Here is a 15,787-nt window from a genome sequence, read left to right as displayed (position 1 = left end):
AGTTGTTTTTGTTTTTTTTTTTTAAAGATTTATTTATTTATTTATTTATACAAGCACTGGGTACAGTCAGAAGTGCGGGAGGGTGAGAGAATTCATCAGAGCCAGAGCGGAGAGCAGAACAGGCAGAAGGACCGAGGTACACTGCTGAGGGGAGCAGTGGGCGGCAGGAGAAGTCTGCGCACCATGTGGGACCGTGGCCGGGGATCAAACTGGCGCTGCAGAGGCTGCGGGCAGCTTCACAGCCCAGCGCTCAACCACTGCGCCACCAGGGAGGCCCACCATGTTTAGTTTTTAGTTAGATAATGTTTTTTAAAATTAATATCTTTTTTGGAAAAAGGGAAAGTGAATAGTATATTTACAGTCTTTTTTCTAATGCATATTTTATTTTTTAATACAATTTTTTTGCATGGTTTATAGCATTGTATTGATTTTGAACTATAGGTGTATGTTACCACATCACACTCACCAACAAGGCACTGAAACATCTACACATTCTCTAGTCTACTGTAATGGAAGAGAGGACAAAAAAATAAGGAAAAAGTGCTTTCTCAGGAGAATTATATAAACTCTAGTAGATTATTTGTAGGAATCAGTGCAGTGTTGCCAAATCTTTAGATTTTAAGAGAAATTAGAAATCTGAATTTTTACACAAAATCATTTAATTTTTCAATTTTAGCATATAATTCAAAATGTAAGGGAATACTGTGCCAGGTACTAAACCAAATGAAATGTGTCTGAAAGCTGTATCTGTGGCCCAATATAACATTTAATTCTTAAATCAGTGACATTCACTGAAAAGAAATTTTATGTTAAGAATACTCTGTACAAGATTTCTAAAAAAATAATTCTAAACACAGGGAAGGGCATTAAAGGTTAATAATAGCATCAAATATTTTCTGGTAACTTACCCATGCCAGTTATGCTCCAAATGCTTTACACAAATGAATACATTTAATACACAAATGAATACCCTGTGAAGTAAGTGCTATTTATGTCAATTATTTTTTAGATAGGGGCATAGGGAAAAGGAAGGGTAAAGTGCTTGACCAAGGACACACAACTATTGAGAAGTAAAGTTACACTCCAAAGTAAGGAATCTAACCCTGAGGATCCATGGAGGAAGTTCAAGGAGATCTTGAATTTCTGAAATGTTATGCAACATTTTGTCTAAATATGCATTTCCATAGCTTTTATCAGATTGCCAGAGGAGTCTATATATTTTCTTAAAACTTCTGTGGAATGGATAACATAGCTAAAGTAAATTTCCTTTAAAATTAAACTTTAAAAGATTGTAACACTCACTTTGTTTCTGTTTTATTGTACAAATGTACAAACCATATCATGGTTTCACATTACTCAGTTTCAGTTCCCTGTCATCAACCATGGTCTGAAAATATTACATACAGTAAATATTTTGAAATAGAGAGGTCATATTCACGTAACTTTTATTATAGTATTATAATTTTTCTATTTTTATTATAAGTTATTGCTATTAATCTCTTACTATGTCTAAATTTTAAGTTAAACTTTATCATAGGTATGTATGTATAACGAAAAACAGTGTATTGGGTTTGGGTGGTTTCAGGCATCCATTAGGGATCGTGGAACATATTCCTTATGGGTAAGTGTAGACTACTGAATGCTTTTTAGAGATTGAATCAGTTAAGTGATTTGAGGCACTATGATGTAGTGGTGAAATCCCATTCCACAAGATTTCCAAAGAATGAAACATAAAAGCTTAATAATAATGGCTAATATTTTTTGATAGCATATCATGTTCTAAGTGCAAATGAGTGTGCAAATGAATATGTTTAATCCAGATAATGATAAATTTCTTCATCTGTTAAAATAGGGATAAGAACTACTTCAAAGGATTTGGGGGAGGAGATCATGCGATGATGCATATAAGATATTTGGCATATGCTACTCAGTTATATATTCTCTTTATTATGGCTTTAATGAAATCCAGATAACATATTTCTAATGTACTATATATTTTTAACATGTATTGTAACATATATTTAACATGTATTTTTAGCATGTATTTTAATTAGAGTTTTGATACCCATTACTGGAAATATCTGTGGCCATCACAGGAAAGGCATAAAGTCAAGAATGATATTTTTATTCCATGTGAAAGTGCATATATTTCGCTAACACAACTATTGAGAAGTTGCCTGTTGATTTGTCTGTTTTCCAGATTGTGAGATTTCATGGTGGAGCTGTCCCTGCTTATGTCGTATCTAGCATTCTTCTTGCTTATGGAGGACAGTTATCCTCTCTTTTCTTAACAGGTAAGAATTTTTCTATTTCTTCCTCTGTCCCTCCCTCCCTGTCTTCCTTCGTTCCTCAATGGTGCATTACTACTTTTTTATCTTTCATTTAACTAATGAGCACATACCACTTTTACAAAAATTCACAACTCATTACCTTTAAGCATACAAGGCTTTCAGATTCTTTCAGTTTAAAGAGCTCCCCAAGGAAATGCCTTTTTGTTTTCTCCATTTTATACCCTTGTGCCAAAAGTTTCTTTCATCTATTCTGAGAAATCCTTAAGAAGACACTCATTGATAGGGGTCTTGTCCTCTGTTCTATTTTTGCTGCCTAATATAATACAAAGCACATAGTAAGCATTCAGTATACTATTTGGACTGTAGCAATTAGGTCTTGGCACATTGACTGGAATGATTGAAAGTTTAAAGAAGGGACAATTTCAAAGGTATATGTAGAGTTAAGGGAAACCAATAAGAAATGATAAAGTACCAGATTAGCAACAGCCACCTAGTATTCCTGGTTATCAGCCAGGGAAGGAGCAAACCTAGAGATCAGTAGAAGAGGGCAACGTTACTGTAGCTGGAACTCTACATACGTATGGGAATGCTGTAATCTCTGTCAGTCAGCCTGTGTCTCAGCAGGGGAAAAAGTGGAGAAATAATAGCTTTATTTCCTTCCATCCTCATATCTGCCAGTGCCTCTCATTCACTGAACTTAACAAGAAGCTAGTCCATAAAAGTCAGCCTCTCAAAATTCAGAGCAAAGTAAAGAGTAGAGAACAGATTTAAAGCAAATACAGAAATTACAGTACATTGGCTGGGGGGGAACCCTTCCACGATTATAGCAGTTGGAACAGTTTCCCAGGAGCCTAAACTTTATAAGACACTTACACTCTTGTTGGACTCAGATGCTAATCAAGGAAGATAAGAGGTAGGAAAAGAGAGTAGGGCTAAAGATAAAAGCAGTCCAAAGTCCCCCTCACCATTTCAGTCCTGCCAGATCCTTCTGTAGCTACTCCTTCCTTCCATGACTTTTTACAGTTTCATTTCTGCCTTTAGTGATCATTCTAACCTGATCTAACTTATATTCCAGAAAGGAAGCAGCTTTCAAGTGATTTGCCCAGATCCAACCTTTTATCTAAGAGATTATTCTGGCAATATGGTATCAACTGAATTTGAATGTCTTTTTTTTATTTTGAAAGTTTGAACAAGACACCTCATTCTTAGTTTCAAATGACTTGATAATTGATTTTCAAAAATAGAAGATTTGTATCTAGATACTTCACAGCAACCCCAGGAATAGATCATATTGGCTAATTGGAGGATTTAAGTATGGATTAGGTCTCAAAACAATTAAAAGAAAGTTCTGAAGCAATAATGTTATCAAAAATCATCTATGGATCATATTCATTAGAATGACTGTAATAAAAAAACAAAAAGACATATCATAACCAGTGTTAATGATAATGGGGAGAAATTGGAACCTTCCTACACTGGGATATGAAGTGAAATAGTTGCTTTGGAAAGCAGTGTGGTAGTTCCTCAAACAACTAGTTAAGCATAGTTTTTGTATGACTCAGCAAGGTATACCCAAGCATACTGAAAACATGCACCCATACTAAACTTCTAAACTAATGTTCAGAGGAGCACTAATCCATAAGAGCCAAAAAGTGAAAATAACCAAAGTGTCTGTCATTTGATGAATGGATAAATAAAATATGCTATAGCATGATGAATGCTGTGACCATGCTAATGAAAGGAGTCTGTCCCAAAAGACCACATATATAATTCCATTTATATGAAATGTTCAGCATAAGCCAATATTTCGAGACAAAAATTAAATCAGTGGTTGCCTAGGAATGGAGAAGCAGTGGAGATAGAGTGTTGGGGAATAATTTCTTCTAGCAGTAATAAATATGTTCTGCTGGATAATGGAAATGGATGAACATCTCTGATAAAACCACTAAATTACACACACTTTAAATGGGTGAATTGTGTGTGATGAGAATTATTTCTCAGTAAAGTTCTTTTTAAAAAAATTACCAGTAGAACTTTGAGAAAAAGCAAACTTTGGTGAAATCTCACTCTTGGCTTTCTGAATTTGTTTCACAAGTGATTGAATATGTACTCTTCTATGAGAACCATTGAATTACAATATTTTTTAATCTTTTGAGGCGTGTCTCTGAGATAGTAATAAAGACACATGCTTTCTAGGACATGAAATATGTTACTGTTACAGACAATGCAAGATAAAATGTCTCAAACTTACCTTGCATTTTCTACTACATATAATTTGTTTTAATCACCAGGTCATTGCTTAGAATATGCTACTATGTTGGATAAAGAAGCCAAACCATACAAAGTCGATCCTTTTGTAATTATGATTAAATTTCTCTTGGGGTAAGTTTTATGGTAAGGATTTTACTTTTGTTTTATATATGGAACATTGTTAAATTCCAAAATGAAGCATAAATTTTCATACAGATTGATGGCAATTGATGTGATCTGTTAAGTGGAATTTTTTCTCTTAGACAAAGGCCTTATAAGTATATCAACATTTACTTCCCTAGTATAACCTTTCCAAAAGTAATTATTGAACTTGTATCAGTCTAAACTTAAATGTAAATATAACATGCCTTTAACATTTGCAAAGAGATGTAATGTTCCTGATTTTCGAGTATCCCATATTCTTTTTTTTAATATTTATTTATTTTGCATAGAAAAACTGGGATGGAGTAATAGCATTCACCAGAGACAGTGGGGAGCAGAACAGAAGGATTTGCTGAAATACACTGCTTAGGGGAGCAGCAGGCAAGACAGGAGAGGTCTGCTGTGCCATGGGTTAGCTCCCTAGCCAGGGATTGAACTCTGGCCGTAGTGGTGATAGCATTGATAGTGCTGAGACTTAACCCCTAGCCTGTGAAGGAGTATCTATCACAAATTGTTATTTTTTAATGTAATTTTTTATTTTATTTATTTTAATTTTTTAATTTATATATATTTTGCATCATTGTTCATTTTTGAACCATGTTTGTTTTTTCTTTCTTTTACCCACCTCAGGTGTAGTACCCATAGAAGTTCCTTCACCAATTCACTCATGCACCATCACCACAGTCCCCTATTCTTGATGAAATAGTGCCTTAGTTCACTTTTTCTTCCCAAATGTATTTTAGATCTCTCTATCCTACTTAACATTTCATTCTTAATTTATTTACACTTTGTGGCTTTTGGTTAGGAACCATCACTTACAACTTTTTTCTGTCCTTACAATTAGCTTTTAACTTTCTAACTTTTGCTTTCTATTTAACTTTTTAACTTTTCTAACATGTCTTCAGTAAAGGATCAGTAGAGAACAGTAAAGTTGTATTTTTGCATAGGACTCAGATCCTTGAAGATCAGGACACTCACTTGGGAGATCATGACTTTCTCCCTACAAGAACTGAAATTTGTTTCCTAGTATAATTATAAATTAAGCATCATAGAACTTAAGGAACTCCAGTGAATGATCAGAGACCTCAAATACTAGATTGTTGAATGTCAGTTATTGATATTTTTTAATTTTATGTAATCTTTTATTCACAGATACAAATGGTTTAAAGAACTATGGGATGTATTATTATTACCAGAATTAGATGCCATCGTTTTAACTAGTCAGAGTATGTGTTTCCCCCTTGTTTCCTTGATTCTCTTTCTATTTGGAACATGTACTGCCTATTGGGGTGGACTACTCTCTTCTACAACTGTGAGACTGCTTTCTTCATTGTGGCTGGCTTTGAAAAGGTAAAGAATAAATGACTAAAATCTTTCTCGTTGCTCTTAATTAAGAAAAAAATAATATTCTGTAGTGGGCCTTAAAATTAATTTTCTTTCACTGATAATTTCTAAGGAGAGATGTGTAACTAAAAAAACATGAATCAGTGTTATATTTTTGCAAAGATAGCCATTTATTGCAAGTTATTTGCTATATTTGATTTTGATCCTAGTGTTTAAGAGTTAATCAAAAAGCTTTGATAAATAGCACATATTTTTAAATTTCACTGTTTCAACTCTTTTCAAGGAGAAAGTATTTCTCTCATAATGCTTTTATATACTGACTTTCAATCAAACCTAAAGACAAAAGATTAATTGAGATGTTGAGGATCAAATGTATTTAAAACATTGCACAGAGTTTTATTATAAGCCTAAGATGCAGTGTAGGTTACTGATAGGCTTTTCTGATAAACCACTGATCTAATTTCCATTGCCATTCCTCCTTACCAGACATATTATGTGCTTTACTGTCACAGAGAGGATCTTTTTCCATGCCTCTGAGGTGCTTCTGACATTAGCATCATGGTTTTGAATAATCAAGAGACTTTGAGAAATAGAAAACTGTCCCTCCTATCAAGTTCAGAAATGTCTGTCATAGGGCCTATAATTAATGACTATCTTTAGCAACATTTTCTCTTCTGCAGTACAAATATAAGCCATGGTATATCTAAATAGAAGAGGCATTATCAGAACTTAAAGTCAGTTATATCATCCCTCGCCATTATGTAAAAAATATCTTACTGTATGCCACTTGCATTTTAATAAGGAGAGGCTGATAGATTATTGTTTTCTTCCTATCTATGACTGTATAAGTAACTATTAAATTGTTTTTAAAAGCTTTATTTTTGTTATTCCAGGCCTTCTGAACTTCCTAAAGATATCAAGATGTTATCACCAAATTTGCCCTGTTTGACAATTATTTTGATCATAGTTAGTTGGACAACTTGTGGAGCATTTGCCATACTTCTTACTTACCTTTATTATGTGTTTAAGGTATGTCAAGTCAGTAGTCAAAATGACTGGACTTTGTAGCGGACAGGCATCGAATTTCTTATAGGAAAGTTCCTATAGGTATTGTTAATGAAAATTCTATTTACTATAATGGTAACCTTCTGCTATTTAACAGGTTTAAGTATAAAGTTTTTTGCTTGTTTATTTTATAAAACGTCTTGGCTATTAAGATTTCAGTTCACTATAGAACTGAAATTATTAATCTAAATTAGGTTTCTTTGTTTAAAAAAAAGGGAGGGGGAAAGATATACTCTGTTTCACATTGCTTCTTGCTTTTGCTAGTCATATTAACTTTTTAAAAAACATTTCACACGTTTTTCTTTCTGGCTTATTTCGCTGAGCATGAGCCCTTCCAGCTCCATCCATGTTGCTGCAAATTGCATGAGTTTATCTTTTTTGATTGCTGAGTAATATTCCATTGTGTATATGTGCCACATCTTCTTGATCCAGTCATCTATTTTTGGGCATTTGGGTTGTTTCCATAGCACACCTGCCTTTGAACATGCGTAATAGAAAAAACATCAGAATGATCAAGCTGTCAATCTTGCTGAGATTATGTAAAATATTAGTAGTGTTGCTAAAGATTCCGAAACCAATGATAAAATTAATTAGGATGATAATTTTACTGAGTAAGTGACAAATATGTCAAAGAAGGCCAATAGTTTTGCAGAAAATTCTAGGTTATATGACTGCATGCTCTTCACTTTTAGGTAGGGAAAGGTGATACTAGAATGGATAATAGTTTTTCCTTGTTTAAGCAAAGGGTTTATTTGCTCCTGCTTTTAACACTAATAAATGCATATTATAGATGATTTTCAGTTTTCCAAGAAAATTTATGTCCATCAGAAAAAAACTATTGAGAGCTTTTTGAATTTATAAATATATTTTCAGTTTTTTAAATTGATTTTTAAAATAACTGACTAAGCAAAAATTTCTCAGATACTTAAGGAAGCCTACTAAAGTTACAAACTTTCTCATGTTCTTAGAAACATTTTACCAACACATATAGTTAATAGGGTTTGTAAGGGTTTAGAATATATTAAACAAGTTAAGCTTTTTATACTATTTTAAATATTATCAAAATTTTGACTCCAGGACACTTTACTATAACAGAGCATCATTCTAACAGCTTACAGAATGTAAAAGATATAGACTTATATTGTGGTTCTAACACTGAAAGTTTGTGATTTTTTGTCTTTTAATGCATATTGCAAGCATTTGTAGCTATTGTGTGTCTTTTCTAAAATAATGTTTTTAAATATTTAAGGGAATTTTTAGTTTATATTTTTAAAATTTCACATTATGCTACCTCTCAATTTTAGTGAAATTGGTTTCTTGTTTCAAAATAAAAATTTCTTTTTCTCAGATTGTTCATCTGCAAGCCAGCATAACAATTTTGAAAAATAGCCATCCTGTGGTATGTTTTATTTTCAACACTCTACATTACTTTAATAAGGAAGTATTTGGGAAAATGTAAAAGTTTTGTTTTAAAATCTAGGATTTTAAAATATTTAAAAGATATTATAAACTTAACTAACTTTAAGCAAAGTGAACCTAATGAATACTAAAATAGATTTAGATGAATTTTCATTTGATCCTTGCCAGTACATGTGTTATTTTTGTTACTACAAATTATCTTTTAAATTTTACTTCAAGTAATACTTACATAGATGATATGTTCTCCGTCATGGAGTAGCAAGTCAAAGGAATGAGATTTTTATAACTGCTTCAAAGTACTTTTAAGCAGGATAGTTTCAGTAATAGCAATTCAGTAGTGGAAAAATGTATTTATTTAAGTGTTAAGTAATTGCGTATGATTCTGAATAGAACAGTAAACTTAAATTTTTACTAATTTTCTTGTTTCATTTCATTGCTTTATAGAATCCTAAACACTCTAGAAAAAGTGAAAAAAAATCCAATCACCATAAAGACTCTACAGTACACAATCTTCATTTGTCTGCCAGCGATGCTGAAGATAGTCTCCACATGCACAGTACTGTGATTAACTTACTAACATGGATTGTGTTACTCAGTATGCCATCTTTAATTTATTGGTTAAAGAATCTTAGGTGCGTTTTATTTATATAATTATACTTTATATGGTTCAAACAATAAATATCTGCAAGTAGAGACTTGCTGGGTTAAGTGGTCCTTAAAACTTCCTCAAAAGTAGGCAGTTATGTTGCCTGAGTTTTATATTCAATTTGTTCACATTTTCTCTCTAACCATAAAAGTAGAAACTTTGGGAATACAAACTTCCTGAAAAATCTTCCCCCCAAATAGAGAATATATTGAATTTTACCTTTAACCTTCTTTGAATCAAAGCATATGTGAAATTGTACTTTGTTGACTGAAGTTGTTCACAATTCATGATCAATTTTGTTTTCTTAAATTTGGGGGAAGAAAATGCTTACATTTTAAAATACTACTAATGAAAAAATGTGTACTTTGATAATGTGTACTACACATGGAACTAAAATTAATGATTATTATTTTACTACTGAAAACTGTCATTGCTTTTTTTTTTTAATAAAATATTTTTTTTAAATAATAAATTTTATTTTTATATTCCCCATACAATTGCAGCCCCCCCATTCTGGCCCCAATCCCTCCCCTCCCGCCCCTGCCCCCCTAAAAGTGTCTCTGGTTCATAGTTTTTTGTTGATTTTGATTTTCACTTTCTTATAGTTATTCATTTTCCTGGTCCCTTATTTAAGTTTTCTAGATTCCTGCTATGAGTGAGACCATCCGGTATTTTTCTTTTTCTTTTTGGCTTATTTCGCTGAGCATGATCCCTTCCAGCGCCATCCATGTTGCTGCAAATTGCATGTGTTTATCTTTTTTGAATGCTGAGTAATATTCCATGGTATATATGGACCACATCTTCTTAATCCAGTCATCTATTTTTGGGCATTTGGGTTGTTTCCAAAGCTTAACTATTGTAAACAGTGCTGCTATAAACATAGGGGTGCAGGTGTTCTTTGGAATTGATGTGAAAACTGTCATTGCTTTTTTACCTCATATGTCCTAGGAAAATGAGAGCCTGGAAATGGCCTTTAAGATTATTTCTAGACTATTGAGTCATTGGTAAATTGGTTAAAAAATATAAATAGATCATCTCACTTAAGTAATGGCCCTTTTTGCTCAATATAGTTTTCAGAAATATTTATTATAAAGCTTTCAGGTTATCTAAGTGTTGCAATTTTTTGGCAAAAGTCTACAAAACCAAAATTAGTTCAATAAATCAGAAGTTGTTAATGTCATTTCTTTGTCCCTCATTTTAGTCAAGATCCAGATTTTTGTTCCTATATTATTTTTTTTTCATTTTTTTTTAAAGATTCATTTATTTTATATAAGCACTGGGTACAGTCAGAAGCGCGGGAGGCTGAGAGAATTCACCAGAGCCAGAGGGTAGAGCAGAGCTGGCAGACTGACGAAGTACACTGCTGAGGGGAGCAGCGGGCAGCAGGAGAGGTCTGCGCGTCATGTGGGACCCTCACCCGGTGGCCAGGGATCGAACTGGCGCTGCAGAGGCTGCGGGCAGCTTCGCAGCCCAGCGCTTAACTGCTGCGCCACCGGGGAGGCCCTTGTTCCTATATTAAAGAGAAAATTGAAGACACAAATTTATGATTCTGAAGGTTATAGAGATCTCATTGTTAGTGAATGCAAGAGATGAGAATTTGAATTTTAAAACTATAAGAGACAATGCTTTACATATATATTTTTTCATTTTTTAAAATAGTGCAGCCTTAATATTTTTAAAATGATTTACTTTATGAAAACATTTTTATATGTCCTTGCAGGTATATGCCTGTTAGAAAAAGGAATTGCTTTCATGTTGTATATTTTTATTTCCTTTAGTAGTTTCTGAACATAATTGTCCATGTAAAAATTTTGGTATAAAGATGACCTATAGCAAAAATTATTTATTAAAGATTTCATAACCTTTTTAGAGCTCTCATATCCATATTATTACTGGAATGTTTTGAAATTTGTTGTTTTGTATGTTTTTGTATGTTTTGCTGATTGATTTCTTTTTTTTCTCTCCTTGAAACAGGTATTACTTTAAACTTAATCCTGACCCATGTAAACCTTTAGCATTTGTCCTTATTCCAACTGTGGCAGTTTTAGGAAACACTTACACTGTTTCAATAAAATCAAGGTATAGTATTTAATCTTCGATTTTTTCATACCTGTTCCTAGTCTATTATCACTTTATCTCTTATGTCTAAGCATGTTCTTTATTCCTAATTATGTAAACTATTCTAAAAGTAAGGCCATAATACTAATTATGATTCATATCTAAGTACAGTTTATGTTAGTGTATTATGCTTGCTTTCTTGATTATGGATTTTACTTGTTAAGCTATAAGTCTTTTTTTCTTTAAAAAGTTAACTTTTTAAAGATGTGATGTCTAAAATTTGCTTCCCAAAAGCAAGAATGCAGATGAATAAAAAGGAATATAGGGTGAAGTAAGTTAGTCATGACTTCATGACTTTTGAAGCTGGATGATGGTATATAAGTCTACTTATGTACATGTTTAAAACTCATAATATAACTTGGCTTTTCATTCACCAACTGTTTACTCATGGAATCTTTTCACTTGATTTCTGGTAAAAATCAACTGAAAATTTCACCCCTTATCCCACAGAAGCTATGTTCCAAGACCCCTAGTGGATACCTGAAATTAAGAATAATTCCAAATCCTGTATTACACTGTTTTTTTTTTCTATACATACATACTTATGATAAAGTCTCATTTATAAATGGGTACAGTAAAAAATTAACAACAATAATAACCAAATAGAATACTTACAAAATGTACTCTATAGAAATGTGGTATCTCTCTCTCTTAAAATATCTTACTGTGTTTAATACTTTTGGACCTCAGTTGACCATGGGTAACTGAAATTGCAGGAAGAGAAACCATGGACTAGGTTGTCTAATGTATTAATTAGCTTTGTTCAGATAAATTTCAGGAGATAGAATTATTGAATAAAAATCCAACTAGTGTTTTTCGTTGTTAAAATTTAAAAGACTAAACACAAATAGTTATTATCGAAATATTTTTCTCTATTCTAGCCAAAATAGGACTTGTATTGACCTTTGTAAATATTATGGACAGTTAAATTCATTATATGAAAATTTATTTCATCTGAAACCACTTTCTCAAAACTATACTTAAGATTGACATTCTGTTTTTGCTTCCAGTGTAATTTACATAATGTGTCTTTCTCTGTCTCTTCACAGTAAATTGTTGAAGACTGCGTCACAATTTCCACTTCCTCTGGCTGTTGGTGTGATTGCTTTTGGGTCAGCACACTTATACCGGGTTCCGTGTTTTATCTTTATCCCCCTTTTACTCCATGCACTATGCAACTTTATGTAAATTGGATTTAAGGAAGATAAAGATGTTACATGCCTTAAGACTAGAGTTGAGAGCAAACGCACAGATCCATCAGTGTGGACAAGCCGGTCCTTTCGAGAAGACACATCTATTTTTACAATATTGAATATATGAAATTAGTTTTGTAATGCTTGAGGAAACAGTTGAAGCATGGTTTTGTTTTGTGGTAAGGCATCTGTGTACTAGTTATTTTTGAAAAATTAGAAAAGTTTTTGGTGGCCGCTATCATTGAGAACTCCTCTGCATATCACCTAGTCTACTCGAGTATAGTGGGGGTCTTGTCCTAAACACTCAAGTGAATGTAACATTGTTTGTAGTCTCACCTCAAGCATTCTGATCATTTTTTCAAACTTTCCTCTGAAAAGTGGGTAACTGCATTTGCTACTGTATACATATTGAGAAGTCCTAAAGGAATGATGAAACCCACAACTATTTATTCCTCAAAATGAAATAGCTACCTAAAATCTTTGGTCAGTTTTGGCAGCCACAGTAAACAAAGTAAGTCTTAGGTTTTTTTTTTTTTTACATCTATGAAAATATAACTTTTAATTATAAGAAAATATCTTTTCCTGGTAACCAGTGCAAGACTGATGGATAAAAACATCTTTCAAATTCAAAACCTAATGAAATTTGTTACCTTTCATATGGGAATCTTATTTTGTATTTTTGGTTACTATCAGAAGACTACTAAGATATATTATTAAATTAAAAAAAATTCTCAGATATTTAATGACAGTGAAGTAGTTCAGTTGTTCAGTCTCTATGTCATTTTATTTAATTCATTGACCCATGGTTGCCAAAAGTGCCTCAAGTCTTGATGGATCATTAAAATAACTAAACTCTAATGGTCAGAAAAAAACTCTAAGTTTGCTTAATTTTTGGCCATTGTGAGGATAAAAAGCATCATGAGTAAGTGCAGTACCACATTTAACATATGAAATTATCCTATTAATGAATTAATGGTAGAGAAACCATTATCCCATTAATAGCATAAAAATAAATAGTATTCCTGAATAAATTTGAAGCTTAACCACTAGGTTTAACAGTGGAATCTTAATTTTTAATCAAGGTGATTGCTATTTCACAGATTGAGAGTAATATTTCTATTTCATTTTAAATTTCAGCTCACTTTCTACTACAAAAGAGTAGGAACTAGTTAATAGAGCAAGGATATCTTTGCCTTCAGAGAGTGAACTCTGACTGAAGTATACCTAGCTCATAGAGCCCTTCCTTTAAACGAGTATGTTGTAAACCCCCAAAACCTCTCAAGTAAAGTCCTTATTAAGTCCAGTAATTTACATTTGTGGTGAACTTGCTTGTAACCTTGTTACTACCCAGAGATGTCCTAGAGGACCAGATGTCCTGATGTCTTTGCATCAGGATTCCATTTCAATCTCTCAGCTGTTACTGCCTATATAGAGGGTTACCCCCACTTTACTGCCTAGGAAGGGTTACCCCACTTCTCGTTGTTCCTCAGGACCTTGGTACTGTCAGTTGAAGAGTCTTGCTATTATTATTACCTCTGAGGGTTGTAAGTTTGTTTGATTTCATTGTTGTCTTTCCCAACTTCATGCCTATTATTCAATATTCATATTTTCACTTACTGAGAGCATTAGAGGGAAGTATTATAACCTCATAGTAGACATGGCAGATATATCAAGCACTTGTTTGAGAGAAGAAGCAAAAGGGGTAAAATACTTGTATGTTCAGTGTCTGGAAGAGAGGTTACTATATTACACACTTTTCCCATGGCATACCACATTCATATTTAAATAAGGACACATCTGCCTATGTTTAGCTATACATAGACTCATAAGCAACTTTTATACACATGGTACCTTTTTTATTCAGGATGATTTTTTTTTGCCATAATTGACATGTACTGATTTCAGGTGTGCAACATAACAATTCATTGCAAAATGATCACAGTTAGTCTAGTTAATGTTCATTATCTTACATATAAAAATTGAGTGTCTGATGGTAACTTTTAAGGTGCACTCTCAAATGTAATTTTTACCCCCATCAGTATTATAGTTACCTTTCAAGTTATAGATTAAATGTGTCCATTAACTATTTCTGAATTTAACGTAGGTTCATATACAAAAAGAACTTAGAAAATTCATTAATTTAGATCTTCTATTGACACCAATTGATAATCGTATTTATGCGATCTCCAGTCTCCTTGTTCACTTGGTACTGCTCATGAATAAAATAAAACTTTTAAATTTCTCATCTGTGAGTAGTACATTTAGCTTTTAATTTTTTTTCTTGTGTTTTTAAAATAAAAATAGAGTTATTTTATTGATTATATAATTTCAGCTATATTAATATATATTATAAACTTTATGCATAATTTATTAAAAGCAGCAGACTAGGTACACATACTCACACTGAAATATTTTAATGTGTATGTAGTTGCCAAGACCTAAAGTCTTATTCCAACAAATTATTTCACTTCAAGACTATAAAATGATACTTATTAAACATTTTATAAATATCAGTAATTGGGTCTTTAGCCATTATATGCAAATAAATGCAATCTTTTGTGCATACATTTTGACAGGGTCTTCATCAAGTATTGACGCACTTTAAACCCTTATCACTACCAGAGATAGGAAGTTAGGTTCATCTGAAGATGTTTGTATGACTTGAGAAATTGTCCTTTTGTCTTTAAGTTATACATTGTTTCTGAAATACTTATAATCCAGCATAGATTTATTAGCAATGTTACTAAAACTTACACTGCTTTTTGCCACTTAGGGATTATCTAATTCAGCAAACTTCTGAGCTCTACTATTAAAACATTTTTGTATTTGTTGACTTTTGAGTAAGTTTTAAACTTAATGCAAATTCTTTTGGAAACCCATTGTTGATAATTAGATCAAATATAAATTGGACAGGAAAATACTGAATACTTTCAGTGTTTTTAAAGCTTCCTATGGAGTTACTATTAAAACTTGGAGCTGATAATGGAAATTATTTTCTGGGTCTTTTTCACACCAGAAATTAAATAAGTTTCCAACTTGTTCCTTGGTTGTCACCAGAGTGAAAATATCTAAAACAGTAGTTCTAAAAAAAAAACACTGTGCCTGGTTAACCCTTATTTTCAGTCTCCTCAATATATATTAATCATATTTTGCTTGGTGTTTTTTTTTCATGTTTTTGTCAGATAAATTCAGATGTATATAATGGAGTACTTTTTCTTGATTGAACTATATATAGTATGTTACCTACATGATTATACAGTAAGGAGAAAGAAGTAAAGGACTATAGTAGGCCTCATAAA

General features: G+C 32.4%; 1 protein-coding gene across 1 annotated transcript in view; it reads left to right on the top strand.

The window, feature by feature from the left end:
* The window catches only part of PGAP1 (post-GPI attachment to proteins inositol deacylase 1), a gene marked incomplete at both ends in the record, with an annotated part of 61,927 nt that extends 49,444 nt beyond the window's left edge, over positions 1–12,483 (top strand). Inside the window, 8 exons of the mRNA XM_084239221.1 lie at positions 2,201–2,294; positions 4,583–4,673; positions 5,856–6,053; positions 6,941–7,076; positions 8,461–8,511; positions 8,976–9,163; positions 11,152–11,256; positions 12,345–12,483. Coding sequence (XP_084095347.1) covers positions 2,201–2,294; positions 4,583–4,673; positions 5,856–6,053; positions 6,941–7,076; positions 8,461–8,511; positions 8,976–9,163; positions 11,152–11,256; positions 12,345–12,483 — 1,002 coding nt within the window. The remainder of the gene's footprint in view (positions 1–2,200; positions 2,295–4,582; positions 4,674–5,855; positions 6,054–6,940; positions 7,077–8,460; positions 8,512–8,975; positions 9,164–11,151; positions 11,257–12,344) is intronic.
* Positions 12,484–15,787: the final 3,304 nt, after the last annotated feature.

Source organism: Talpa europaea (genome assembly GCF_964194135.1).
Source record: "Talpa europaea genome assembly, chromosome: 1".
In the NCBI taxonomy this organism is placed as follows: Eukaryota; Metazoa; Chordata; class Mammalia; order Eulipotyphla; family Talpidae; genus Talpa; species Talpa europaea.
This window is presented reverse-complemented; position numbering and strand designations above follow the sequence as displayed.